The sequence below is a fragment of the Lacerta agilis genome, chromosome 14 (genome assembly GCF_009819535.1).
Source record: "Lacerta agilis isolate rLacAgi1 chromosome 14, rLacAgi1.pri, whole genome shotgun sequence".
NCBI classification, from domain to species: domain Eukaryota; kingdom Metazoa; phylum Chordata; class Lepidosauria; order Squamata; family Lacertidae; genus Lacerta; species Lacerta agilis.
Genome location: NC_046325.1, coordinates 23,795,893 through 23,819,733, shown reverse-complemented (window position 1 = coordinate 23,819,733; position 23,841 = coordinate 23,795,893). Strand labels below are relative to the sequence as shown.

The following is a 23,841-nucleotide window of genomic DNA, read 5'->3' as shown; positions in this document are numbered from 1 at the left end:
ATAAGATAAAAAACAAATAAAATAAAACCTACATACAGCAACAGTGTGTTGTGTTGTGTAGGCTCCTATGATGTAAGGAATGGACCCCGCCTGCTAGCCTGCTCCCTAAAATATCACCGGTTTGCTCATTTCTGTATATAGGGTGCCTACATTCTGTATGGACTGGTTACATGGCAACATGTGCAAATGGCTTTAGATACCTATTAGGTCCATAAATTACCATATAGCATATATTCAACACAAAAAAACAGTGACAATTTGTTGTTGACAATGGACAGCTGGACATATAAAGGGCCCCATTACCTTCAGTAGCTTAAGGCCTCATCAAACCTCAATCCTGCCCTGATTTTACTCTCACATTACTTACATCAACTGTGCAAATTTGGACCCACAACATGCAATAATGGTCACCAATATGGATGACTTTAAAAGAGGAGTAGAGTAGTGGCAGACCTTGGGGTCTCAAATTTCAGTGGCACCTTATGCGGCTTCAAAATTTGGCACTTTCACAGACAGGAAAGAAGAAAAAGCTTTATGGAAATTCTGGCCAACAGATTTCAGCACAGAATTAGTTATATCTAGGAGTTTGATGCCCCTGGATGTACAGGAGCAGTCTACACGTATTTCCCACACATTTCTTGGATGTCTTCTGCTACTTTACATAAGGGCAGATCCTGAAGTTGAGGCTCCAGTACTTTGGCCACCTCGTGAGAAGAGAAGACTCCCTGGAAAAGACCCTGATGTTGGGAAAGATGGAAGGCACAAGGAGAAAGGGACGACAGAGGATGAGATGGTTGGACAGTGTTCTTGAAGCGACTGGCATGAATTTGGCCAAACTGCATGAGGCAGTGGAGGATAGGGGTGCCTGGCGTGCTCTGGTCCATGGTGTCACGAAGAGTCGGACACAACTGAACGACTGAACAACAACAACAACAACAACATATATATATATATATATAATAAAGAGTTTAAAACCCAAATGACAAATTTTGTTTTCTTGTGAGTGCTTTCAAAAACCAATATCTAAAAATGTGCAACAAATTTAATCTACACGTATAAACTTCCTTGTTGTTCATTTATCTGGATGGCAAATCTATAGCCAGCAGACTGCAAAACCCCTCACCGTTATGCAGATGTTTAATTTACACTTAGAAAATGTTGCATCTGCTCTGCATTTCAGAACATAGTAACACTCTGGGGACTGAGTCTGAAGTGAGTACCATTTACTTAAAGAGAGAAAACTATTACAAGCAACAAGAACACAATCCCACTGAGATAAGTTCTTCCCACTTTAAATACATTCATAGATACATTCATGTATTTCAGTGGGAGAAAGCAAAATCCCTGAAGATCTTGATTTAACTATGAATAGAAGGTGCACATCTTTGGAGTAGAGAGGTTTCTGAGTCATGCAAATGTACAGTTTGTACACAATCCTTGGATTAACAGAGGTGAGAGATGATTCTTGATGATATAACCACCATAACTAATCATAGTAATGTTGTAGCATGTATATGAATAGACTTTCTAAAATTATTACAGACAGTTGAAACCGATAATTATTGTATCTTACACAAATTCAGCATTTCCTATTTTAAATTTCTGCTCCATAGCTAGAAGCTGCAATGTTTTGAAATAAGGTACATCCATTTTTTTAATTCTTTTTATTCTGAAGCTTTTGATGTTATTTGATGAGAGATGGTGAATCCTTTGAAGAAGGGTTTGGATCATCTTTACATACCGTACGTAATTTCTGACATATCTCCACGTCTGCTAAAAGGAAAACAGGTAATGCAAGCTGGCTTTTTAAAAAGCATGTAACTGCATGTTTTCATATTTATTTGTTCCATTAGCTGTTACGGAGGCTGTGGAAGAATTTTCTAGGGATGATATGCACTTCTTAACTACATTCACAGTCACGTTTCGGAACAATACATAGCATAAGTTATTTATAAGATAAATGCAACAAATTGTGTACTTGGAACCTGCACTGTACATGAGGATCATTAGTCAGTCCTTCAAGCAGAATGTGAGTGCCCACACTCTACATGGGGTAATAAAAATGATAGTTGTTGAAGGCCCTGCATGTGCATCAGAGCTGTGGAAGGAAATGATATGTGGACTTAGAGAGAACTCTCAGCTCCAGTTCAAAGGTACAGGACATCTGGGAAGTAGACAAAAGTCTACCACACCATGCTTCTAGTAGTCACATTTGCTTGTTTCTCCAGATGGTGTCTCCCCCCGCCGCCCCCCAATCTTGGGAAACAGTCTGATATTAGCCTTGAGTAGAAACTGGAATTTTGATAAGGGAATTATTAGCAGGATGGAAAATACCTTGTTCTGCTCCTGGTCAATGTATCTTATTTAAAACTAAATAAGAACCACTGGGGATCGGAGAATAGGTCTCTTCTTTCATTTTACAATAAAATGGTAAAAATGAAGCACTATGAAAAGATTTGCATATTGCGAGAATTGACAGTTCTGTCTGCATGTGGGGGTAGTCAATATTTTGTATGATGCTCTGTCTAGGAACATAGAAAAATAAAGATCTCCTTATGCTCACTCACACAACTGATCTATCTAGCTCAGTATTGTCTACCCACTGATCTTCAACTGGTCAGGACCTACTACTCAGTCATGGCCTGACCCAGGAGCACTACCAGCATGCAGTTGTAAGGTAACATATTAAGAGAAGTGTACCCAAATTCATGTTTCAGTTAAAAGTGAGTCCTGAGTCTGAAAAGGCTGAAGATAACTGGCCTACACTTACTGGCAGCAGATGTCCAGGCAGCTGTCATACTTAGCCCTTTCTGGAGATGCTGGAGATTGAACCTGGGACCTGTTGTAGTTAAATCAGATGAACAAGAGCTATCAATCACAGGCAAGAGAGGACTCAAAGATGTTATCCATGGCTTGCAGTTGGAATAATACAGCACAGCAAGTGAAGCATCACACTATTCTACTAATATGGGGAATTGGGGACCAATTTCCTAAACCGGTAAAAATGCCCACCAATTCATTTTCACTGGGCAAGCTAAAAGCTCTGATAGCCTGATTTAGGAAAATATTATGAAGCCCATTTTAGAATGATGGTATAATACATTTGAAAAATCTCAGTTAAGTGCAAGATTAATGAGGTCGTAGCATGGCCTTGTACAGCAGATGAATGTATCATACAAGAGCTTGACATTCTCTGTCAAGTGTACATTTTGTGGCAAGCTTGGATCTGTTGCTTCACAATGAATGCAGCAGAGCATTCTCATTTCCATATAGTGCAGATGGCATCTTTCACAAGGCAGTGTAGAAAAATTACACACATTGAATACTTGCAGAATAAATAACAGACCAGTCAATATTAGGTAAAAACAGATATATTAAGTTATTATAGTTGTTGCTGTATTCTAGATGTTGTTTATTTGATATTTTCAGGAGTTCACAATGCCATCTCTTGCAAAAATCTGTTCACACTTGCATTTGTCTTCCAGAATTGAAATAATTTCAAGAAAGAAAAACCTTGCACTGTATTCATCAGTTCTTATTTTAAAAAGAGAGAAATGAAATGGTGTGGGAAATGGAGAATGTTGCTGTTAACTGTGGAAAACCAATAATATTTTATCATATGACATAGACAGCAATGGAGACAGAAGGCACGATTCTGCTTTAAAGCCCCCATCATAATCACAACCCATGTTCTTTATGGTCAAGAAAGGAAAATGGAAAACCACACAATGGTTACACAATTCATCTTGGCGGGTTTCCAAGGCAATCTAGAACTACAGCTGGCTCTCTCTGTTCTCTTCCTGCTGTTGTATGTCATTACCTTAATAGGAAATATTGGAATGATAACCATCATCTCTATTGATGACCAACTGCAAAGTCCTATGTACTTTTTCTTGAAAAACTTGTCCTTTTTGGATGTCTGCTACTCTTCAGTCATCACTCCCAAAGCCATGCTGACTTTTGCTACTGGAAACAAGGCCATTTCCTACAATGAGTGTGCCATTCAAATGTTTTTCTTCTCTCTCTTTGGGACCACCGAATGTTTTTTCCTTGCTGTGATGGCCTATGATCGGTTCACTGCCATCTGCAATCCTCTGCTTTATAATGTCACCATGTCCAAGAAGACCTGCGCACTTCTGGTGGCCATTTCCTACTGTTTTGGCTTTATCAATTGTTGCACACAGACAAGCCTCTCATTCAGCTTGTCCTACTGTGAGCCAGGGGAGATCAACCAGTTCTTTTGTGATGTCCCAGCAGTCATGAAGGCCTCTTGCTCAGACACTTTTGTAAATGAAATGATGCTTTTGGGGATATGTGGATTTATCATTATTATAACCTCCACAACTGTCCTAATCTCCTACGGCTACATAGTAGCCACAATCCTGCGCATACCTTCAGTGGAGGGGAGACACAAGGCTTTCTCAACCTGTACTTCTCATATCATGGCTGTAGTCTTGTTCTTTGGGACAGCTTTCTTTATGTATGGCCAACCTGGAGCTCTCTCTTCTCCTAATCAAGGCAAAGTGGTATCTGTCTTCTACACTATTGTCATCCCAATGTTGAACCCATTAATCTACAGCTTGAGGAACAAGGAGGTCAAAGATGCCTTGGGAAGACTGTTGAAAAGGTTTGCTTTCATCCAGTGAACACGCAGCTATATTATAGTTGGCAGTGCACAAAATCAGTTTCTCCACTTGAGGCAAAATGGGAAGTGCTGCTTTGCCCTGTTGCTCTTGCCAATCCCACAAACTGCTCCTATTGCTGCTGCCTGCTCTGCTGCTGCTGTGAGCCCTGCTGTATCCTCTGCTGGCAGAGAAGCAGCACTGCTATCAGCACCAATTTTGGGAAAGATCGTGCGAATTTCAGATGATATATTGCCACCAATGGAATACTCTTGCTTAAAATTGGCTCTGCTGGCAGTGACACTTCTCTGCCACTGGTGGAAGTGATGGGGCACGCAAAACACCCATGGGCATGCTGCCTGGGGGGCTTCTGCCACCTGAAGCAATGGCCTCAACCCAGCTGAGAAGACTCCAACAATAACAGATATTTGAATATGTGTCAAATTTCGAGGGTGACAAAGTTGCTTTGTGGGACACCTCTTTTTCTTCCAGCAACATTTTCTTTTCTGACACTGCAATATTTCCATATTGTGTAAGGGGTGTGTGTGCTGGGAATGTGTCTGAGCCATGCTACAGAGCCCGGAAATAGTTTATTGGTTGCCTAGGCAATGTGATGGTGTATTGCATATCTTCCAGTAACTTTCTGTTAGTGTGGGCTAGTAAAATGGCCAGGTATGTTTATCTGTAAAAATAGATGCATAGGCTAAACATGAAAGCTTTTACACACTGTTTTACACACTTTCTGCCTTTAGTGTTGATTAGGCTACCTCAAATTGTTAGTAATGCATTGTTAAACTAACATCTTCATATGTCAGAGATTGCCAATGTGCAACCTTCCAGATGTCGTTGGACTGCAACTCCAATTATCCCCAGCCAACATGACCAATAGTCAGGGGTGTCAGAGTTGTTGACCATGAATAATAAATGCTTCAGTTTGTTCATTTCCCTGTTCTGTTCTTATTCCTTTTTGAATTGAATTTTGAATTCTTCTTCTTCATATAATAGCATATGCACAATACACTCCATATTTCCTAACATACCAGTACATAAAGAGATACATACCACAATGCATATAACTTTATTAATACTTTTTTTCAAAATTATGTTGCAGAAATATAGTACTTTTTATATATATTATACTTGCAATGAATGTATTTTTAAAAATAATTTTGCATGTTAATCAGCCTTAAAAAAATACTCTCGGTTGAGAGAATGGGGGGTAACTTTTTTAAAAAGCAAAGCAGAAGCAACTAAGGCATGCAAGGCTGTTTGATGGACCTTTGTGGGCAAAGCTCCAGGACTTCTAAAGACCATGTATAAATCCACTCAAAACTCATTCCTCCTCCATCCATTGAAGTATCTCTTAAGCTGTGGTATGTTACAGGTAGGTAGCCATGTTGGTCTGCCATAGTCAAAACAAAATAAAATAAAAAAATCCTTCCAGTAGCACCTTAGAGACCAACTAAGTTTGTTCTTGGTATGAGCTTTCGTGTGCATGCACACTTCTTCAGAAGTGGTATGTTTTAATCTTACAAAACAAAGCACACCTGGAAGCTAGTCCCACTAGGAGCTCTTGCATCTTGAAGCTTAGTTTTTCTCAAGAGATTGAGCTTGACTATGCAAGCAATTGTCCCCAGGTGTTACGGGACTATTTACAGATGCATTAACACTGAACACAGAAAGAACATTGTCGTGACTCGCATATTTCAGAGGTAGGTGCCGATGTATACTGTTGAGTGAAACAGAACAAAATCTAATGTTTTCATTTCATTTTGATTCAAAGTGTGACCCAATGGAGAGTGAAATATCTGCTGGGGTAGGAGAGGAACATGGCACATTGCTCTGATGGAAGAGAGAGGAGGGCACTAGGTCCTTGAAAGTTGAATTAGTTCAGGGGGAAATGATCAAAAATATTTGAGAAACGGGTTACTGGGGCACCATAAAATGCTGCCACATTATAGGAAAAACTTTGAATGGTTGTTTCCTTAGAAGGACCAGATTTCCAGGCAGTAGGTTGCTTATCTCTGCAACTAAGTGGACATTTTCACACTTTAAAGGAAGTAATTGCAGATCAGCTTGACCTTGTTGATCAGTAACACTTCATATTGTAAGAAATATCAAACCATGGTGAAACAACAACAAACCTGACAAGGTAAGAGTTGTACATAAGGAATTGGAGAACTTTGATGAAGATGGTGAGCAGAGATCAATAAGAAAACCTCAAATTTATTCATTTTTACATATAGTGTAATCTGTTTCAATTTACTAATAATACATGTATACATTTTTTTGCATCCCTCACATGTCTTTTTCACACAACAGTCTCTCATGTTGGCACAGTGGTTCAGTAGTAGAGCATCTGCTTGGCAGGCTGAAGGTTCTAAGTTCAATCACCATCATCTCCACATGGGCCTGAGAATGCCCCTTGCCCCAAACCCTGAAGTGTAGAGAATACTGCGTTACATGAACCAATGTTCTAACTCAGTTATTAAAGTCAGGTGTCCATCTCCACTATTCAGATGCCAGTAATGTTGCCTCCTCTGGTCTCCATATCCCTTCCTGCCATCAACTGCATCTGGCTACTAAGCAGTTGGATTGTACATAAACCATAACACCCCAGAAGCTGTGTGAATGGCTAGGAAGGACTCCTTACAATCACTTGAAACTAGAAGTCAAAACCTCCAGTTGGCTTTCAAATAAGTCTGTCTGTTTTTACACCATTCTTTTTTCCTTCTGTTAAATATGTCTTAAAAAACAAAAACAAATTAGCTCTCCCCCCAAAAAATAATGCCTTTCAGAAAATCGAAATGTTCTGTGTTTTATTGCAATTCTTCATTTTTTTTCCACTGTCAGATGTCTATACAAGAATAAAAAGTATCCAAAGGCAGAAATACCTCAAATATGGATGGATGGAGAGATAAAAATGTGATGCCAATTGTGTGTTAACTTTTTTTGTGCATTGTAATTGATGGTTACAACAATTTAATGATACCAAATACATGGATTTTGTTATAATTGTACAGGTAGAGTGCTTCTAGTAATATATAAATGTGGTAATAAATGTTTTATAATTAAGAGATATAATGAAAACAAAAAGGACAAATAAATTCATTGTGATGTAATTCTTCACAGTCAAGACTCCACTTTCTCAGAAGAAACTGATGAAGTGAATTATAGTCTATGATATCTTACACCATACTAAGATGCCAGTCAGGCTGTCAAAAACTAATCCCTCCCTTTCCACTTTATGTTGAAAGGGCTGTGGAAACCTTGGCTCATTTATTCATGTTGGTGGAAATGCCCCAATGCTAAAAACTTTTTTGGAATAGAGTATTTTCCATTATATCTGCAAATGTGTTAGTCCTTAATATTCCACAAAGCTCTTTGGCTGTATTTTTACTGTAACAGTAGCAGGGAAATTTTCCCATTTATTTGGATATAATGGTTTTCCAATGAATAGATTAGAATATGTAATGGAAAGCCACTGCTTCAAAACATTTTAATGGTAACTAGTTGATTTCCTTGGTACACAACAAGTTGATTTTCTCTTAAGCGGGTTCATGCTGTTGGATTCCTCTTTGTTTCTTGCCCCATCACTTTTTATTATTCAGTTTGTTTTCTTCATTTTAATGATACTGTTTTACTTGTTGAGACACATATACTTCCCTTGCTTGTTTATGCCCTTTTTCTATTAATTCATGTAACTGCACTCTTAATTTCAAGCAAATTCTCAAAATCCAAATTAATCCTCTATTTGGCTTTCCCCTCCTCCTATGTGTTTTAATATCAGGCAATCAACAGGCATTTCCATGGATGTTTATTGTACTGATATATATTGAACTTTTCATTTTCTATGTTTTCTCTTTTGGTCTTTTTTGTTATACAACTGGCTAGTCATTCACAGGGCATTATCTTTTTTTTTAGTTTGTACTGAGACTCAAAACCACCATTAGACACTGTTTTCATCCTGATGATGATTTAATTCAATGGTGTGACTCAGCTGACTATACGACATCCATCAAAGTATACCCTATGCTACCCTATGAAAATCATCATTCAGAACTGTGGTTTCCATGAACCATTAAAGAAGATGATAACACAATAAAATGAAAGCAGTAACAATTAATTTCACATTTATTCAAAATTCAGTTAAGACTGGTGTGCATTTGTTGTTGTTAGCCCAATGATGCATTCTCTTTAAGTCATGTTTCCTGCTTTTAAAAAAAATCAAATTAAAACTATTTAGTTTAATTAATTCAACAACATTATTCAACTTGATCCAGTGATACCACCTTTTCAAAGTTTGATAGTCATTTACGCTCCAGCATCCACCTGTCCCCCCTTGGCTTTTAGCGCTAATATAGGGAATCCTCCACAAGGGTCAGTACTACTACCTACTTTAGGAACCACTGTTGTGTAATCTCTCTCTCTCTCTCTCCCTCTCTCCCTTTGTATTCCCATTTAGGTTTCTGTTACTAACATTTTACAAAGCACCTATATTTCTGATGCAAGGTAGCAGTAGAGTGCTCCTATGCCTTTGGCATCCACCACTGTGAGGATTGTATACTTAAGCACTCATTTCTGAAGTTTGTAAATACAAGGATATTTGAAGACACTTCCCCCCGACTTTCCACCTTGTCATAACTAAGCTATGGCAAACCATACTGAGGTCACTGAATTTGTATTGGTGAGCTTTAAGGGTCAGCCACAAATGCAAATAGTTTTCTTAATGCTTTTTTTGCTGATGTACACCATCACTCTGGTGGGAAACGCTGGTATGATCGTAATCACCAGTTCCGATTCCAAACTCGATACTCCTATGTACTACTTTCTAAAGAACCTGTCCTTCTTGGATATCTGCTACTCTTCAGTCATCACTCCCAAAGCCATGGTGAGCTTTGCAACGGGGGACATGGCCATTTCCTACAATGGATGTGCAACCCAGATGTTCTTCTTCTCTCTCTTTGGAACCACAGAGGCCTTTTTCCTGGCTGTGATGGCATATGACCGATTCATTGCTGTCTGTAGCCCACTTCTCTACCATACCATTATGTCCAAGAAGAGGTGTATGTGCCTTGTGTGCATCTCTTACTTCTTTGGTTGTGTCAACTGCTGCACCCAAACCGGGTTTACATTTAGTTTGGCATTTTGTGGCCCAACTCACGTAAACCACTTCTTTTGTGATGTCCCTGCGGTCATGAAGGCCTCCTGTTCAGACACATTTGTGAATGAAATGGTGCTCCTTGCAGTCTGTGGTCTCATCATTGTGACCACAGCCATAATTGTCCTAGTATCTTACATTTACATTGTTACTGCCATCTTGCACATACCGTCTGGCAAGGGGAGACACAAAGCTTTCTCAACTTGCACTTCCCATTTGATGGCAGTAAGCTTATTCTTTGGGACAGTCTTCTTTATGTATGCTCAACCTGGGGCCATGTCCTCTCCCAATCAAGGGAAAGTGGTGTCAGTTTTCTACACAGTTGTCATTCCAATGTTGAATCCGATCATCTATAGCCTAAGGAACAAGGAGGTCAAACAGGCTGTAATCAGGCAACTCAAAAGGAAAGGCTTTGTCTGTTGATACAGTGTTTTTAACTGTGTGTCTACTCAATGAGTAAATTTTACTGAGCACATTGGGACTTACTCCAATGTAAGAGTGTATAGGATCTCTAGTTTGGCCCATTATATCATAAGTCTACCAATCTGAAGGAAAATTTGGATTTTTCCTGCTTGACAAGAAGAGCTCCAATTACATGCAAAGCACACGACACAAGAAAGCAGTTCAAATGAATCCATGCCAAATATACCAGGGAAACCAATCCAATGCAACACTCAAGAAAGCTTGCCAACCTAGACACACAGTGCAGTCAATATATGCATATAACTAAGGAAGCAGGTTTCAAAAAACCATTTTCCTTTGCCTTCCCCACCCCTTTTATTGCAAACACACTCACTCACTAAATAAATAAATAAATAAAATGTTGTTGTTGCCTGCTTCTATTCATAGGCTGCTGCCTGACACCAATAGAGGACTGCCTCCCAGAGGGCAATGTGCCCATTTGCTCGAGAAATGTTAGTCAACTTATGAAACTACTGCGGGGGGGGGGGAGTAAACTAATAGGGGCTTACTTCTGAGTAGAATGACTCAGATTGCCCTGTAATTCAACAATTTCATCGTGTCTTAAAAATCTGGGACAAGTGAAAGGTCTAAGGTAAATGCATTTATTGGATATGCCTAAAACAGTATCCTTTGAGGCTTAGTCTTTAATCTGGCACCTAACTTTATATATATATATATATATATATATATATATATATATATATATATATATCGGAATGTGAATTGCTCTGAAGTCAATATTATCTGAATAGGGATACTAAAATTTCTTATGTTCAAACATGGTGCATTTAATATACTGTATATAATATGTAGGTATGTACATATATCTACAACATACACCATGTAGGTTTAATTGCTCTCAAGCAGTTAACTTTATGATACTGTGGGGAATAAATTAACCCTCAGGTCTGCAAGACTTCATTTATTATAAATTCTTGCAAACGCTACTGTTGAGGCTTTCTTGCAGAACAACTTGATGGGGTTGGACTTTCCGCCTACCCCATCCACCTCTTGGGTAAGTTTTATCATTTCACATTTTGACAACTCTGCAAAAGCATGTGGGGCTGCTGACTTATTTAATGAGTTTGATGCAGAGATTTGGCTTTTCTGAAATCTTCCCCACCCCAGATCAGACTGTAAACCTAACCCCATTTATCTGGGTGCAAGCTTCATTGAATTCAAGAAGTATTTTATTTTATTGCAAAAAATGTAGGGTTCCTCCCCCCTTAATCTTTACATCAGTTTTACCATCATGGCCATGGCTTTATAAAGATTCCTTATTTTCTTCCACCCTTTCAATGCTAATTGTTCCAAGCATCATGCTATTATTTGTGTTGTAGAGATAGAACATGTTCTGGGTTCAAAGAAGTGACTAACTGGTATCTTGGCAGTACCATGCATTTTATTCTGGTTATGCCTAATGGCCAACAGAGCAATCCTATGTATGTCTTCTCAGAAGTAAGTCCCGCAGGGTTGAACCACATTTAATTTCAGGCAACTGTGTTTAGGTTTGCTGCCTATAGGAATAAAACTGAAGCAACCCAAATAATTTAACATGGAAATAAATTAAACATGGTGTTAGACTCAATATTTGGGTAGAAGATGCCTGGAGGGAGACAGTGGAGGGAGATGGGGAAGGGAATGTTTAGTATGAGTTACTGCACTGAAGCTGAATGTGTGTTTGTGGTTAGCCACTGAGTTGAAAGAGAAGATATAAGGATCAAGAAAGACATTTTTGGGAGCAGGAGCCATATCCCCCCTTTAGATGTTAAAGAGAGACAAGTGAATTTAAGACCTAGCCAAACTGGTGTCTTCCATATGTTGTCTGACACTCCCTTCCCAAACTCCCATCAGCCCCAGCCAACAACATCTAGAGAGCACCATGACAAGCTCTAATGAGAAAAGAAATCCCCTCTTTCTTTCTTTCTTTTTCTTTCTCTAAGTGATTGAGATATATCATATCAATAGTGATGTAAAAGGAAGGCATAACATTAACTTATCAAAAAGAGGAAAATAAATGTAGACAGCACAAAGGGAAATATAATTCAACCACACCAGAATGATTTGATGAACTTATTCCTAACAGTGGCTGGCCAAACAAGGGATGTCTGCTGTGTATCATTAAAATGTTTTAATTTATTTCAGGAACCTATCATGGACAACTGCAGCACAGCCTCTGAGTTCATCCTGGTGGGGTTCAGAGATCTCCCAGAGCTGCAAGTAACATTTTTCATCACTTTTCTGGTGCTGTACATCACCACAGTGATAGGGAATGGTGGTATGATTGCTGTCATAAGTGCTGACACTCAGCTCCACACCCCTATGTACTACTTTCTTAAAAACTTGTCTTTCCTGGACCTCTGCTATTCCTCCGCCATTGCTCCTAAAGCTCTAGCGAATTTTTTCGAGGAGAAGAACATCATCTCTTATGAAGGCTGTGTTGCCCAGTTGATGCTCTTCACCATCTTTGTTACTACAGAAGGGTTTCTTTTAGCAGTCATGGCATATGACCGCTTCATGGCCATTTGCTACCCACTCCTCTATCCAACTAAGATGTCCAAGAAGTCTTGCTATCGTCTGGTGGCCACTTCCTATGCTTGCGGTTGTACAAACGGAGTGATTCAGACAAGTGTCTCTTTCCGTTTGAGATTCTGCAACCTCAGCAAAATCAACCACTTCTTCTGTGATGTCCCTGCTGTAATGAACGCTGCCACTACATACACATATCTCAACGAAGCTGTGATGTTCTCCCTCTGCAACGTGATCATTGCCATCACCACAGTGGTGATATTCACCTCCTATGCTTACATTCTCTCCACCATTCTCAAGATTCAATCTGCGGAGGCTAGGCGAAAAGCATTTTCTACCTGTGCCTCTCACATAACAGCAGTGACTATCTTTTATGGGACAGTCTTCTTTATTTATGCTCAGCCTGCAGCCATGTCCTCCCCTGCTCAAAGCAAAATTGTCTCTGTGTTTTACACTCTAGTCATTCCAATGCTAAATCCCCTCATCTACAGCCTTAGGAACAAAGATGTCAAAGCAGCTCTCAAAAGGACTCTGGGGAAAAAGAGGCTCTTTTCCATGAACAGATAAAATCTGACAAAACCTTATGGGTTAAATCCCATAAACCAAGCCAAACCAGAAGAAAATCTTCATTTGTAATCAGAACTCTCAATATTCTGTTTTACACAGGGAGAAATCCTATGGCAAGACCCACTGGGGTGACCAACATGGAATCTCTGGCTCAGCTAGCTAACTGATGCCTTAGCCAGTACTGAACTGTTCTGAACATACACCAGCATAAATTGCTCATACTAGCTGGCTGTGGAAGCTGACTGAACTCAAGAAAGCAGTGGCAGTGCCAGGTTATTTTGCACCCTAGGGAAGGCACCTCCCACCCCCAAAATTGCTAACTTCTATTTTTAAAAACAGATGTTTTATAGAAAAAAGAAATAAAAATGAAATAAAAAATGTCCAGTAGCATCTTGTGACCAACTGTTTGTTCTTGGTATAAGCTTTCATGTGCATGCACACTTTCAGATACACTGAAACAGAAGTCACCAGACCCTTATATATAGTGGGAGGGTGGGGTGGGGTTTTTCTCAGGAGGGTAGTAAGAGATGGGTGATTGACTCATGCGTCTGGTGCAACATGATAACTTGCCACCCACCCCATGCCACAAATCAGAATGAAGGCTTAATAAGTAGTCAACATCTAACCCGCAGCAGAGCTAGCCGTTTGGGCACCCGGAGTGGCACATGTGCTTTGCACCCGGGGGCAGGACAATCCACCCACGGGGTGTGGTGATAAGCCCAGGGGGCAATCAGCACAGCGGTGATCCACCCAGGGGGATTTTGTCACCCCCCTCAGGGATGACACCCTGTCTGGACTGCCCACCGCCCCCCTTCCTACACCTGCATCTAACTTCCCTGCAAACAAATAAGGATGAATGCTTAATAAATGGGTCATCTAGAACCACCTGAGATATTGTTACTGACTCAAGGTCACTGACAAAGTTTCATTATTGAGCAAGAATTTTAACCCTGATCTCCCTGGTCCTTTGCCACATCAAATGCTATGCTACACTTGCCCCGTTGTCTCGAATTACATTATTATTCAGTTATCAAAATCCTGTAAGCTCAGGGTCAGATATAAGACACAAGCTCCAGATGGGGAAGGTGGAGAGCCTGGGACCAGCAAAATTGTCCTACTTTGCCTTGTAAAGCATGAAAGCCTAATTGTATTGCTAGAGGTCCCTGATGTGGGGATTGTGGTCAGATTGGCGCTGGCAAGCCACGTCAATTCTGCAAAGGTTGGAAAAGGTTGGAAAAGCAGCGCTGGCAAGCCACGCTGATAGAGGCGCCAGGTTGGGAAACACGTGTTTAGGCAGGGACAGGAGAACAAAGAGGATGCTTGTAATAGTGCTGGGGTGGCTGGGAAAGTACTGGAAAGTCACAGGGTGACCAGCGGGAGGGGCGCATGTGAGAGAGGCATGGAGGAAGAGCACATACGCAATGGAGATGTCATGGGAGGAGTCTGGGGGTGTCACCTAAGGAACCCAGGGCAGGAGCATTACCATATACGGTGTGAGTGTCCCACTTTGGGTGGGGTTTTTCCTTTTTTGGTTCGTGAAACTGTGCCTGAAGGTTAATCTTTAACTACCGTGTTTCTCCTAAAATAAGACACCGTCTTATATATTTTTTCGCTCAACAAAACACAGTATGGCTTATTTTCAGGGGATGTCTTATTTTAACCGCGTCACATTGGTACGCTGCATAGCCACACCTCCAAGCTGTTTTAATGGGAGGTACCAATTCACTATGGCTTATTTTTGGGGTATGGCTTATTTTTGGGGAACGGCTTATATTTCGCAAATGCATAGAAATCCTGCTATGGCTTATTTTATGGCTATGTCTTATTTTAGGAGAAACAGGGTACTATGTAAAATGATCAATAAAAGGGAGCCCGCGGGCGCTGCTCGTGGTTGCCTTCCCGGTTGAAACCATCCTGTCCGTCGCATCATTCCTTTGCCAGTGCAACACCCTGACACCTGTGTCTAAAAGGCACCCAGGTGAAAGGGCTGGAAACAAATTCTCTATATTCCCCTACTGGGCAGGGCCCTAACAGACTGGGTAGGTGGGTGGGTGAAAAATTCCCATGAAGGCGGCAAAGAAGGTGGCCTGTACCTAGTCATCCCCTTATGTACACCAGAGGTGGGCTGAGCACAGTCGTCATGTCATTGCCCCTGATTAATCTAATGGGTGGTGCCTGCCCACATCTGGAAGGTTTGGCATGGCTGTGTGTGGGCAGCTCCAGGTGGCTATCCCTTGCTAACTGTGCCAGAAATTGGTGGCCTCTCTGGACCAACCATGGCCATGTACAGCAAATGCCCACCCCACCCCCACCCCGAGCCCCAGGTGAGCACATATTCTACTAACATTTAATAAGAGCTGCTTGTCAAGAAGTGGTACAAGGTTTGAGTGAGATGGCTTTTTGGTTGCTAATTGGCAGAGCTTTGGGTAAACCACCATCCTTTCACCCTTCAATATGCACACACAGCAAAGGGCTAGAGTTCAGAAACATTAAGCACATTGCAGTATTTAACTAAAAGGGGGCTTTTCCCAGAAGAATTTGTGCATGATTTTCCAGCATTTGGGCTTCATGTATTAAAGATTGGGGGAGGGGGTTTTACCAGTTTTGCGGCTACTTTTGGATGTGATGTTATTGCATATTTTTTACCTGGCATACTGGCAAGTTTTATGCTCATTTGTTTTTTTGTGTATGCTAAATGAACTGTTAATTAGTGACTTTCTGTTAGTGTTGTGTTGCAGTGACATACTACTACTACTACTAATAGTAATAGTAATAATAATAACAATAATTTATTTATACCCTGCTCATCTGGTTGGGTTTCCCCAGCCACTCTGGGCAGCTTCCAACAGAACATTTAAATGCAATAATCTATTAAACATTAAAAGCCTCCCTAAACATTTATCAATATTACTACTGCATTTATTCTTTTTAAATGTGAATCACTGTGAGCACAACTGTATTTATGGGAAATGTAGTCTATAACTATGCCTACTATAATGCTTAACTTCAAGCATTAAAGATTGACAAATTTGAGCTGAACTGTGCTAATACATGTGATAGAGTAGTAGAGTTGATGATTGTGTTCCAGCTGCTATGACCAGAGGAAACAAGAAAGAAAAAAAAAAAGGAGAGGGCCAGAGGAACTTCAAGCAAACTCCCCAGACATTTTATGACTGACTGACCTTGGGTTGTGGAAGAAACAATATTACCTCACACATCTATCATGAGTCTCTTTGCATTACATCCCAGCTTTCCTTCACATGCAGCAGACCAGTAAGCCTGCAAAAGTGATCCAGAGAGACTTTTCTTCTCTACAGCTTTGGCACAACCACAAAAAGACTCGCATTGTTTGCCTTTACAGATATACGTATATATATTTGGGGGTGGAAACTAACAAGTTATCCTGTGGATGTACTGCTATGTAAGTAAACTTTGTCAATAATGATGCCAAATCTTTGCAATGCAGAACAATCAGATGTCTCCTTTTTATATCAGCTAACACTTTACAAAATGAATCTATGTGAATTGTTCTTTTTTTTAAAAAGAAATAAAAAGAAAAAAGGATGTGCATGAAAGTGGATACTTGATGTATAACATTTGTTTTAGAATTATATAAATCTGAGCAAATGGGATTTTGGTAATGCAAGGCCACTGTTGTGAAATACCTTCCCACCTACCCATGCCTTTGAATCTCATTTTCATGGGGAGAATTATCTTGAGAACATTTTTCCAACTTCAGAGGAATGAGGCAAAAATTGCACAAATTGTCTCAAGTATGTACAGAAAGCAGCATTTTAGTTAGCCCGTATGTTGCAACAAGTTGAGTGGTTCTTTCAAAATTCCCCCCTCCTTTTCATGTGTGTGCGTGTGTGCTATTGTGCACGCTTGCGCATGGTCAAGGGTGGTCCTATCTAGCTAGTTCAGTATCTGGCTATCCCAGCAGTTATACAGCCAGGCAGTGGCAGCAGTGGCTGGCTTTCTGCCTAACTGGCTTGCTCGAATTACACTCTGTACAGAGCATTTTCTATTCTGCATACTTCCACCTGTACTGTGGACAAGGAACAAGATAATAGGAAGGATATGCTTTTCCATTATTCATTATAGTGTTTTTAAGCAGATCAGTGTTGCCTCGTCCCCTGGAAAAAATGTAAGCATTTTTGCCCCCTCTTTCACCCCCCCCCCAATAAATAAATCAAAGGCAGAGAAATCTGTCACCCATGTCATCCACTCATTGTAATTAAATGGATGGACCCAATTCATAAAACTGAATAAGAACACCACTGGGTATATTGGGCATTGCTTATCTAAAGCTAACATTACTTAGAAACATAGAACTACAGTATGTTGGACATTGTACACTGCTTTGATGGTCTTAAGTAAGTAAGTAAGTAAATCCCTGTAGTGAAATGTTGTCGGTACTGACTAGCAGCTCTCTAAGATTTGAAGCAGGAATCATTTATGAGCCCTGCACCAGAGACTGAAGCTGGGAAATTTTGCATACAAAACATGTGTTCTACTGTATAACTGTACTATGGCTTCTTCCAAGTTAGACCCCTATGATGAGCTGTAGCTCTTAAAAAGGGAAGGTTATGTTGCTGTACCTTGTCTATTACAATCCCCTTCTTCCAAAATGATTTAGCAATGCCACTAAGCTTTTCACTCTCTAGCTCTCTCCACATAAATCCTTTGCTCCCTAGGTCCTGTGTGGTGCTTCTATAGCGAACAACACCTTTCACACACATCAGAAAATCTGGGTTATTTCTGAACATGCTGTCAAGCATTTTCTTCCCTCAGAAGTTAAAATGTTCAAGACTATCACCATACCTAAAGAGAAACCAATGGCTTCTTTCATGCTCATAATCCTTATTGCATTGTAATATGTGGTGGGATTTCTGCAGATGCAGAACTGTGCCATTGTTTTCTGACTCAGTCTGGTAAATCTTTATAGACAATGGGATTTTAGCAGATTAAGAAATATGATGCAACAAGATACTGATTTATCTATTAATTTTGAATGTGATTTGGTGCTGAATAATATGTATTTATAAAATTGTGAAATCTGAACTTTGAATATTATTGCAGCTCTAAACAGCAACAACATATTATTGAGGATGAAATGGGAGAACAGGACACATACATTTATCCTAGTAGGTTTTCCTGGAGACCCTGAATTACAGATGTCACTATTTATGCTTTTCCTAATTATCTACACGCTGACAATAATGGAGAATGTGGTGATCGTTGTCTTAATCCAGATGAACATCAAGCTTCATAAGCCTATGTATCTCTTTCTGAGTAATCTTTCTTTCCTGGAGATCTGGTATGTCTCTGTCACGGTCCCCAAAATGCTTGCTGGCTTTGTGGCAGAAAAGAGGGAAATCTCTTTCATAGGTTGCATGGCTCAGCTGTACTTCTTCCTGGCTTTGGCATGCACTGAGTGTGTCCTCTTAGCTGTTATGGCCTATGACCGTTATGTTGCCATCTGCAACCCATTGCGCTATCCAGCCATAATGAGTCAAGACCTCTGTATTCGGCTAGCAACTGGATCCTGGTTGTGTGGCTTTTTTATCGCCATGGGGAAGGTCTTCTTCATCTCACGCCTGAGCTACTGTGGACCCAACATTATCAACCACTTCTTCTGTGATGTTTCTCCACTTCTCAACCTGGCCTGTACTGATATGTCATTGGCTGAGCTCATTGACTTCCTGTTGGCCTTACTCATTCTCCTGGTCCCCCTTTCTGTGACAATTGCCTCTTACTTCTATATCATCTCTACCGTCCTTCGCATCCCTTCAGCCAAAGGGAAGCAAAAGGCTTTCTCCACTTGTGCCTCACATCTTCTGGTAGTCACCATTTTCTATGCTGCCTCCCTTTTCATCTATGCCCGCCCAAAAGCACTCACTTCCTTTAACTCAAACAAGCTTGTGTCCGTTGTCTACACAGTCCTCACACCGCTTCTCAATCCAGTCATCTACTGCTTGAGAAATCAGGAATTCAAGGATGCCCTCAGCAAAACAGTTCATGGACCTTCTCTACATTAAGCATAAGGCAAAGAGACAGTTCCTAATACTTATACAGTGGTACCTCCGGTTGCGGGTGGGATCCATTCCAGAGGTCCGTCCATATCACAAAGTTTCCGCAACCAGTGGAAACATTTCTGCGCACATGTGCGGTGCGTAGAGCACTTCTGCGCATGTATGAGTGGCAAAATCCAGAAATATACTTCCCGGTTTGTTGCTTTCATTATCCAAAGCTGAGGGTCTACTGTATTTTCTATTTTATTTATACCACCCCACCCTTAATCCGCAGATCCCAGGGCAGTTCATAAGATTACAATATATATATAAAACAGCTATAGTAAAAATAAGAACAATAACAAACCAATATTTCTCCATTTCCCATTGCATTTTAAAGCGCATCAGATGTTAATCAGCCAAAAGCTTTGTTGAAGAAGATTGTTTTTAAATAAGATAGGACTATATGGCTTACTTTCCCCTGAATGTTGGGAGTGACACTAATCTTGCCCACCGGTCCCTGGAATTTTACATCTAAATATTTAGTAAGCATTAACATGGCGGCAGGGGGGGGGAGTTAAACAAATGCTTTTGGTATCATAAGAAGAAGAAAAAATGTTCAAAACTGGTGTGAGAAATTCTTGGAGCTGCAATATAAGCATTTTATTTGAGATGAACATGAGATGAACATATCTGAGATGAGATCCATTATTATTATTATTATTATTATTATTATTATTATTATTTCCATATAGTTCCAAGCTAGGATATGCAGAAATTGGCAACAACACTAGGAAAGTTTTTGGATATGCAGCTCTATTTCAAACCAAGTGTTTTGAGGTCTAATCTCTTAAGCGTCATGCTTAAGACATTTTCCAGTATCTGCTATCCTGTCACCCATTATATATGTTTGCATCATTCTCTCCCTCCTTCATTTTGTTTTTCCATAAGTATGTTTTAGTGATGTGAAGCACCTTATCCTGCTCTAGGCTGGATTCAGACCCACACTTTATAATTAAAGCTATTTTCTTAAAGGATTGGCTGGGTGTGTGTGTGTGGATTCTTTGCTTATTCAAGCGTCAAGCTGGTGTACATGGTTCTCCCCCTCTGTATTTTACTTTCACAACAATCATATGTGGTAAGTTTGTCCGAGAGAATGGTTCAGTGAGCTTCATGACTAAGTAGGGATTTGAACCCTTTTCTTCCAGGTCCTAGTCCAACACTCTAACCACCACACCAAATATCATCAGGAGTTTTATATGTCAGTTGTAAGTCCCTGCTATGCTGAACGTTGCCTGGCCATCCCCCTCCTCCTTCAATTACCTGCCCCTGATATTAGCTAAATCAGATACATAGTTCTGGGAGGACTAAAAGACTCTCCCAGGCTTTCTTCATCCCTGCTTTCATGAATGATAGCATCCTAAGAGCAAGGGGCATTGTCAGTGCATTTTCTAGAAGAAGAAAACATTTCCCAGAGTCACTGGGATGCTTTCGTGGCAAGTAGAAGGATGGCCTCTCAGCTTTCCTTTGGGTGCCCCCAAGTGAGACAGATGGTGTCAACATAGGAGAAGACTTTATTAATAGAGTTTAGAGATGAAGGTGTTAGGAAAGGGCTGTGACTCAGTGGCAGAGTATCTGCAGATCCCAGGTTCGATCTACAGGGCAGCAGATGGTGATAGAGGAGGGGGCTTTTACAGCTGTGGCACCCGCTGAGAGGTTTGGTTTAGTAGTTTGTTCCAAGTTTTCTTTAGGAGTTTGTTCCAAGTGCAGCAACTCAAGGGAAGGAGAACGGAAAAGGCTGCCAAAGGAACATAATAGAAACCTTCCTATTGCTGTTTTTGTGGGCAGATCTCTGAAAAACTCAGCAATGGTGTGATTCTCAGCCCAGCCTGACTATCATTTCTGCATTGATCTCCCCTGCCCTTTTACATTTGTGACCATCATCACTCCACTTCATGAGCAGCGGTGCCCATATATCAGTGATGAAATAGTTTCTCTTTTTGATTATTATTTTCTTTTCAATTTTCTTGTAACTTTTTGTCTGAACAAGTTTTTGGGAAGCTAGAAATTCTTTCCATAGTTTCTTCATCTCTGCTGTGTAAGTAAACCTCAAAATTAGCATCTGCAAGTATTTGCAATGTATTCATTCTTTCACATGTGCATTTTTATGATTTGTATATGGTAATTCAAATTTGATATTTGGATTAAAGAGGCACTTCTCATTTTCTATGTATGACAAACAGTATTTGGTTTTGAATTAATGCACTGTTGTTGTTTTGTTTGCAGTTCTGTTCCTATTATGTATATTTTAAAATAAGGGTTTTGTGTGCTAGTATCATTTAGGACAGCTTTCTGAGATCAGTAGTTTTCACCAATGGAACAGAACTAGGTGGTACTTATTAGTCCAAGAGTGAATATACAAAACCATTCACCAAGTGGTAAATTTACTAGGAAAAAAATAAGATGAGATTAATTTTTGGAAGCAGTTTGTTTGTTTCCTTAAATGCAGTTGTATCAAGATTATATTTAGAAGAATTTCAATTTGTCTTTGGTGAGGTTAAATCAGTAAATGCAGCTGAATTTATTTTTGGTAGCACAGACTATTTTTTAATAACTCAGTTTTAAAATGTTGTTCAGAAGGTTGTCTTATTTAGCTGTGAGGCTGTTTGAGATCAGATGTAAGTTCTCCTGAGTTTGGTGTGACTTTCTCCAAATTAATTGAGTATAGAATTGCAGCTTGACCACATGTTCCTATGCACGTCCATTCAGAATCAAGTCCTATCTGAGTCAATATACGATTATCGGAAATCAATATTTTATTGAAGAATATTTATTAATCAGTTTCCCTTGACTTTTTAAAATGGAAGGGTATTATGTTTGATATTTTAAATGGGTGGATAGATAATGAAATATAAATGTGAGGTATCTAGTATTGAACCTAACAGCCATATTATATATTTTAAATGAACCAATTTATAATTATGACACTGGAATGTTTGGAAGCATCTCTAAAATATGCATTTACTTGTTTGTATATGCATTCTAGTTTGACTGCTGATGTAGGAGAGGACATTCACAATGTAAATAACTAAAAAAAACTAAGGATGTTAGTGCACAATGTGAGGTCCTGAGAAAGAAGATAATATTTTTTTAAAATGATTTCTTTGGAATTAAATGAATAAATGCAGCAATACCCACTAACTAAAGTATGGGGAGGGGAGCCATCTAACATCGAGCTAACATTATTATATTTTTACTGCTGGAGAGGGAGACAAACACTTGTGCAATATAATGCCTCAAGATGCCCCAAAACCTTTACCAGCTTGTTTGGGTAGTGTGAACATTTACTTGAGGGGGATGAGAGTCACCATTGGCTGTTCTACTTGAGGCTAGCCCTGCAACAAAGTCTTGAAGCACCTTCAAAATTAACAAATGTTTGGTGGCAAATTTATAATGGCAAAGGACAGGGGCACAGCTCAGTTGGCATGTATCGAAGGGTAATTTGTTGCAGCGGCAAAGAAATGACATGACGACAGGATGGTATCAACGGGAAGGCAACCCCGAGCCACACCCGAGGGCTCCCTTTTATTGGCAATCTGGTTAATGATTAGTCCCACAGTAACAACTTCAAGGACCAAATAAGGAAACATATAACCCAATGGTGGTACATCCACACCATATAAGGACATGCTCCTACACAGGGCACCCCGGCAACACCCCAAAACTTCCCCACATGACATCTCCATTGCGTACATGCTTATCCTCCATGCCTCTCTCTCATGCACCCCTCCCGTGCTCATCTTGTGACTTTCCAGTACTTTTCCACCACTCCTTTGTTTTGCTGTTCCGCTGACCTGTGTCTCCCATCCTGACGTTCCAGGGTCAGCGTGTTTTGCCAGTGCTGTATTTCTAACCTTGGCAGAATCGACATGGTTTGCCAGCGTCAATCCAGCCATATTCCTTACAGTAATTGTAATAAGTGGGGTTAAAATGGCCAAAAGGTGCAGCCTGTCACCATTCTGAATAAAGGTTGACAAAATAAGTGCAGTGACAATTACCAGCACCAAAGGGAAATCCTGGTACTACTGAAAATGTCTAATGCTCACCATTTGGGGTTGCAATGATGCATTGGCTTCCTGTCCCACTATGGGTGTTCATTTTTTTAACCATGCCAAAATGATTGTGTTGTCTCCAGTTGCTGTTGCTGTGAATAAGTATACTGTATATATATTTTCTTTTACAGTTATAAAATTTATCCTACATGCTTATGAACATGGATTTATGAATCAGTTTTGGTAAACAACTTGATAGCAACACTCATTAAAAACTTAAGTCATCGGTTATGCATTAAGAGTCGCATCCAGCACCATCTTATGTATGTATAATCTGAAATAAGTCTACGTTTAATGTAGGATGGCCAATTATGTATTGCCAAAAAATAGAGGCTTCCCATTCACAAAAAAAGAGGATGAAATATTTGCATAAA

General features: G+C 40.0%; 4 protein-coding genes across 4 annotated transcripts; all 4 read left to right on the top strand.

The window, feature by feature from the left end:
* The first annotated feature begins 3,680 nt into the window (after positions 1-3,680).
* Positions 3,681-7,551, top strand: LOC117057863 (olfactory receptor 12-like). The gene is made up of 3 exons (XM_033168702.1): positions 3,681-4,627; positions 6,302-6,334; positions 7,476-7,551. Exons 1-3 carry the CDS (start codon positions 3,714-3,716, stop codon positions 7,549-7,551), a joined length of 1,023 nt encoding a protein of 340 aa, XP_033024593.1. The 5' UTR covers positions 3,681-3,713.
* Positions 7,552-9,273: 1,722 nt separating this feature from the next.
* Positions 9,274-10,206, top strand: LOC117057862 (olfactory receptor 12-like). The gene has a single exon (XM_033168700.1). It carries the CDS (start codon positions 9,274-9,276, stop codon positions 10,204-10,206), a length of 933 nt encoding a protein of 310 aa, XP_033024591.1.
* Positions 10,207-12,399: 2,193 nt separating this feature from the next.
* LOC117057861 (olfactory receptor 12-like) lies at positions 12,400-13,341 on the top strand. The gene has a single exon (XM_033168699.1). It carries the CDS (start codon positions 12,400-12,402, stop codon positions 13,339-13,341), a length of 942 nt encoding a protein of 313 aa, XP_033024590.1.
* A 5,088-nt stretch (positions 13,342-18,429) lies between these two features.
* Positions 18,430-19,382, top strand: LOC117057860 (olfactory receptor 6A2-like). Its single transcript, XM_033168698.1, has one exon. The coding sequence runs from the start codon at positions 18,453-18,455 to the stop codon at positions 19,380-19,382; it is 930 nt and encodes a 309-aa protein (XP_033024589.1). The 5' UTR covers positions 18,430-18,452.
* The last annotated feature ends 4,459 nt before the right edge of the window (positions 19,383-23,841 follow it).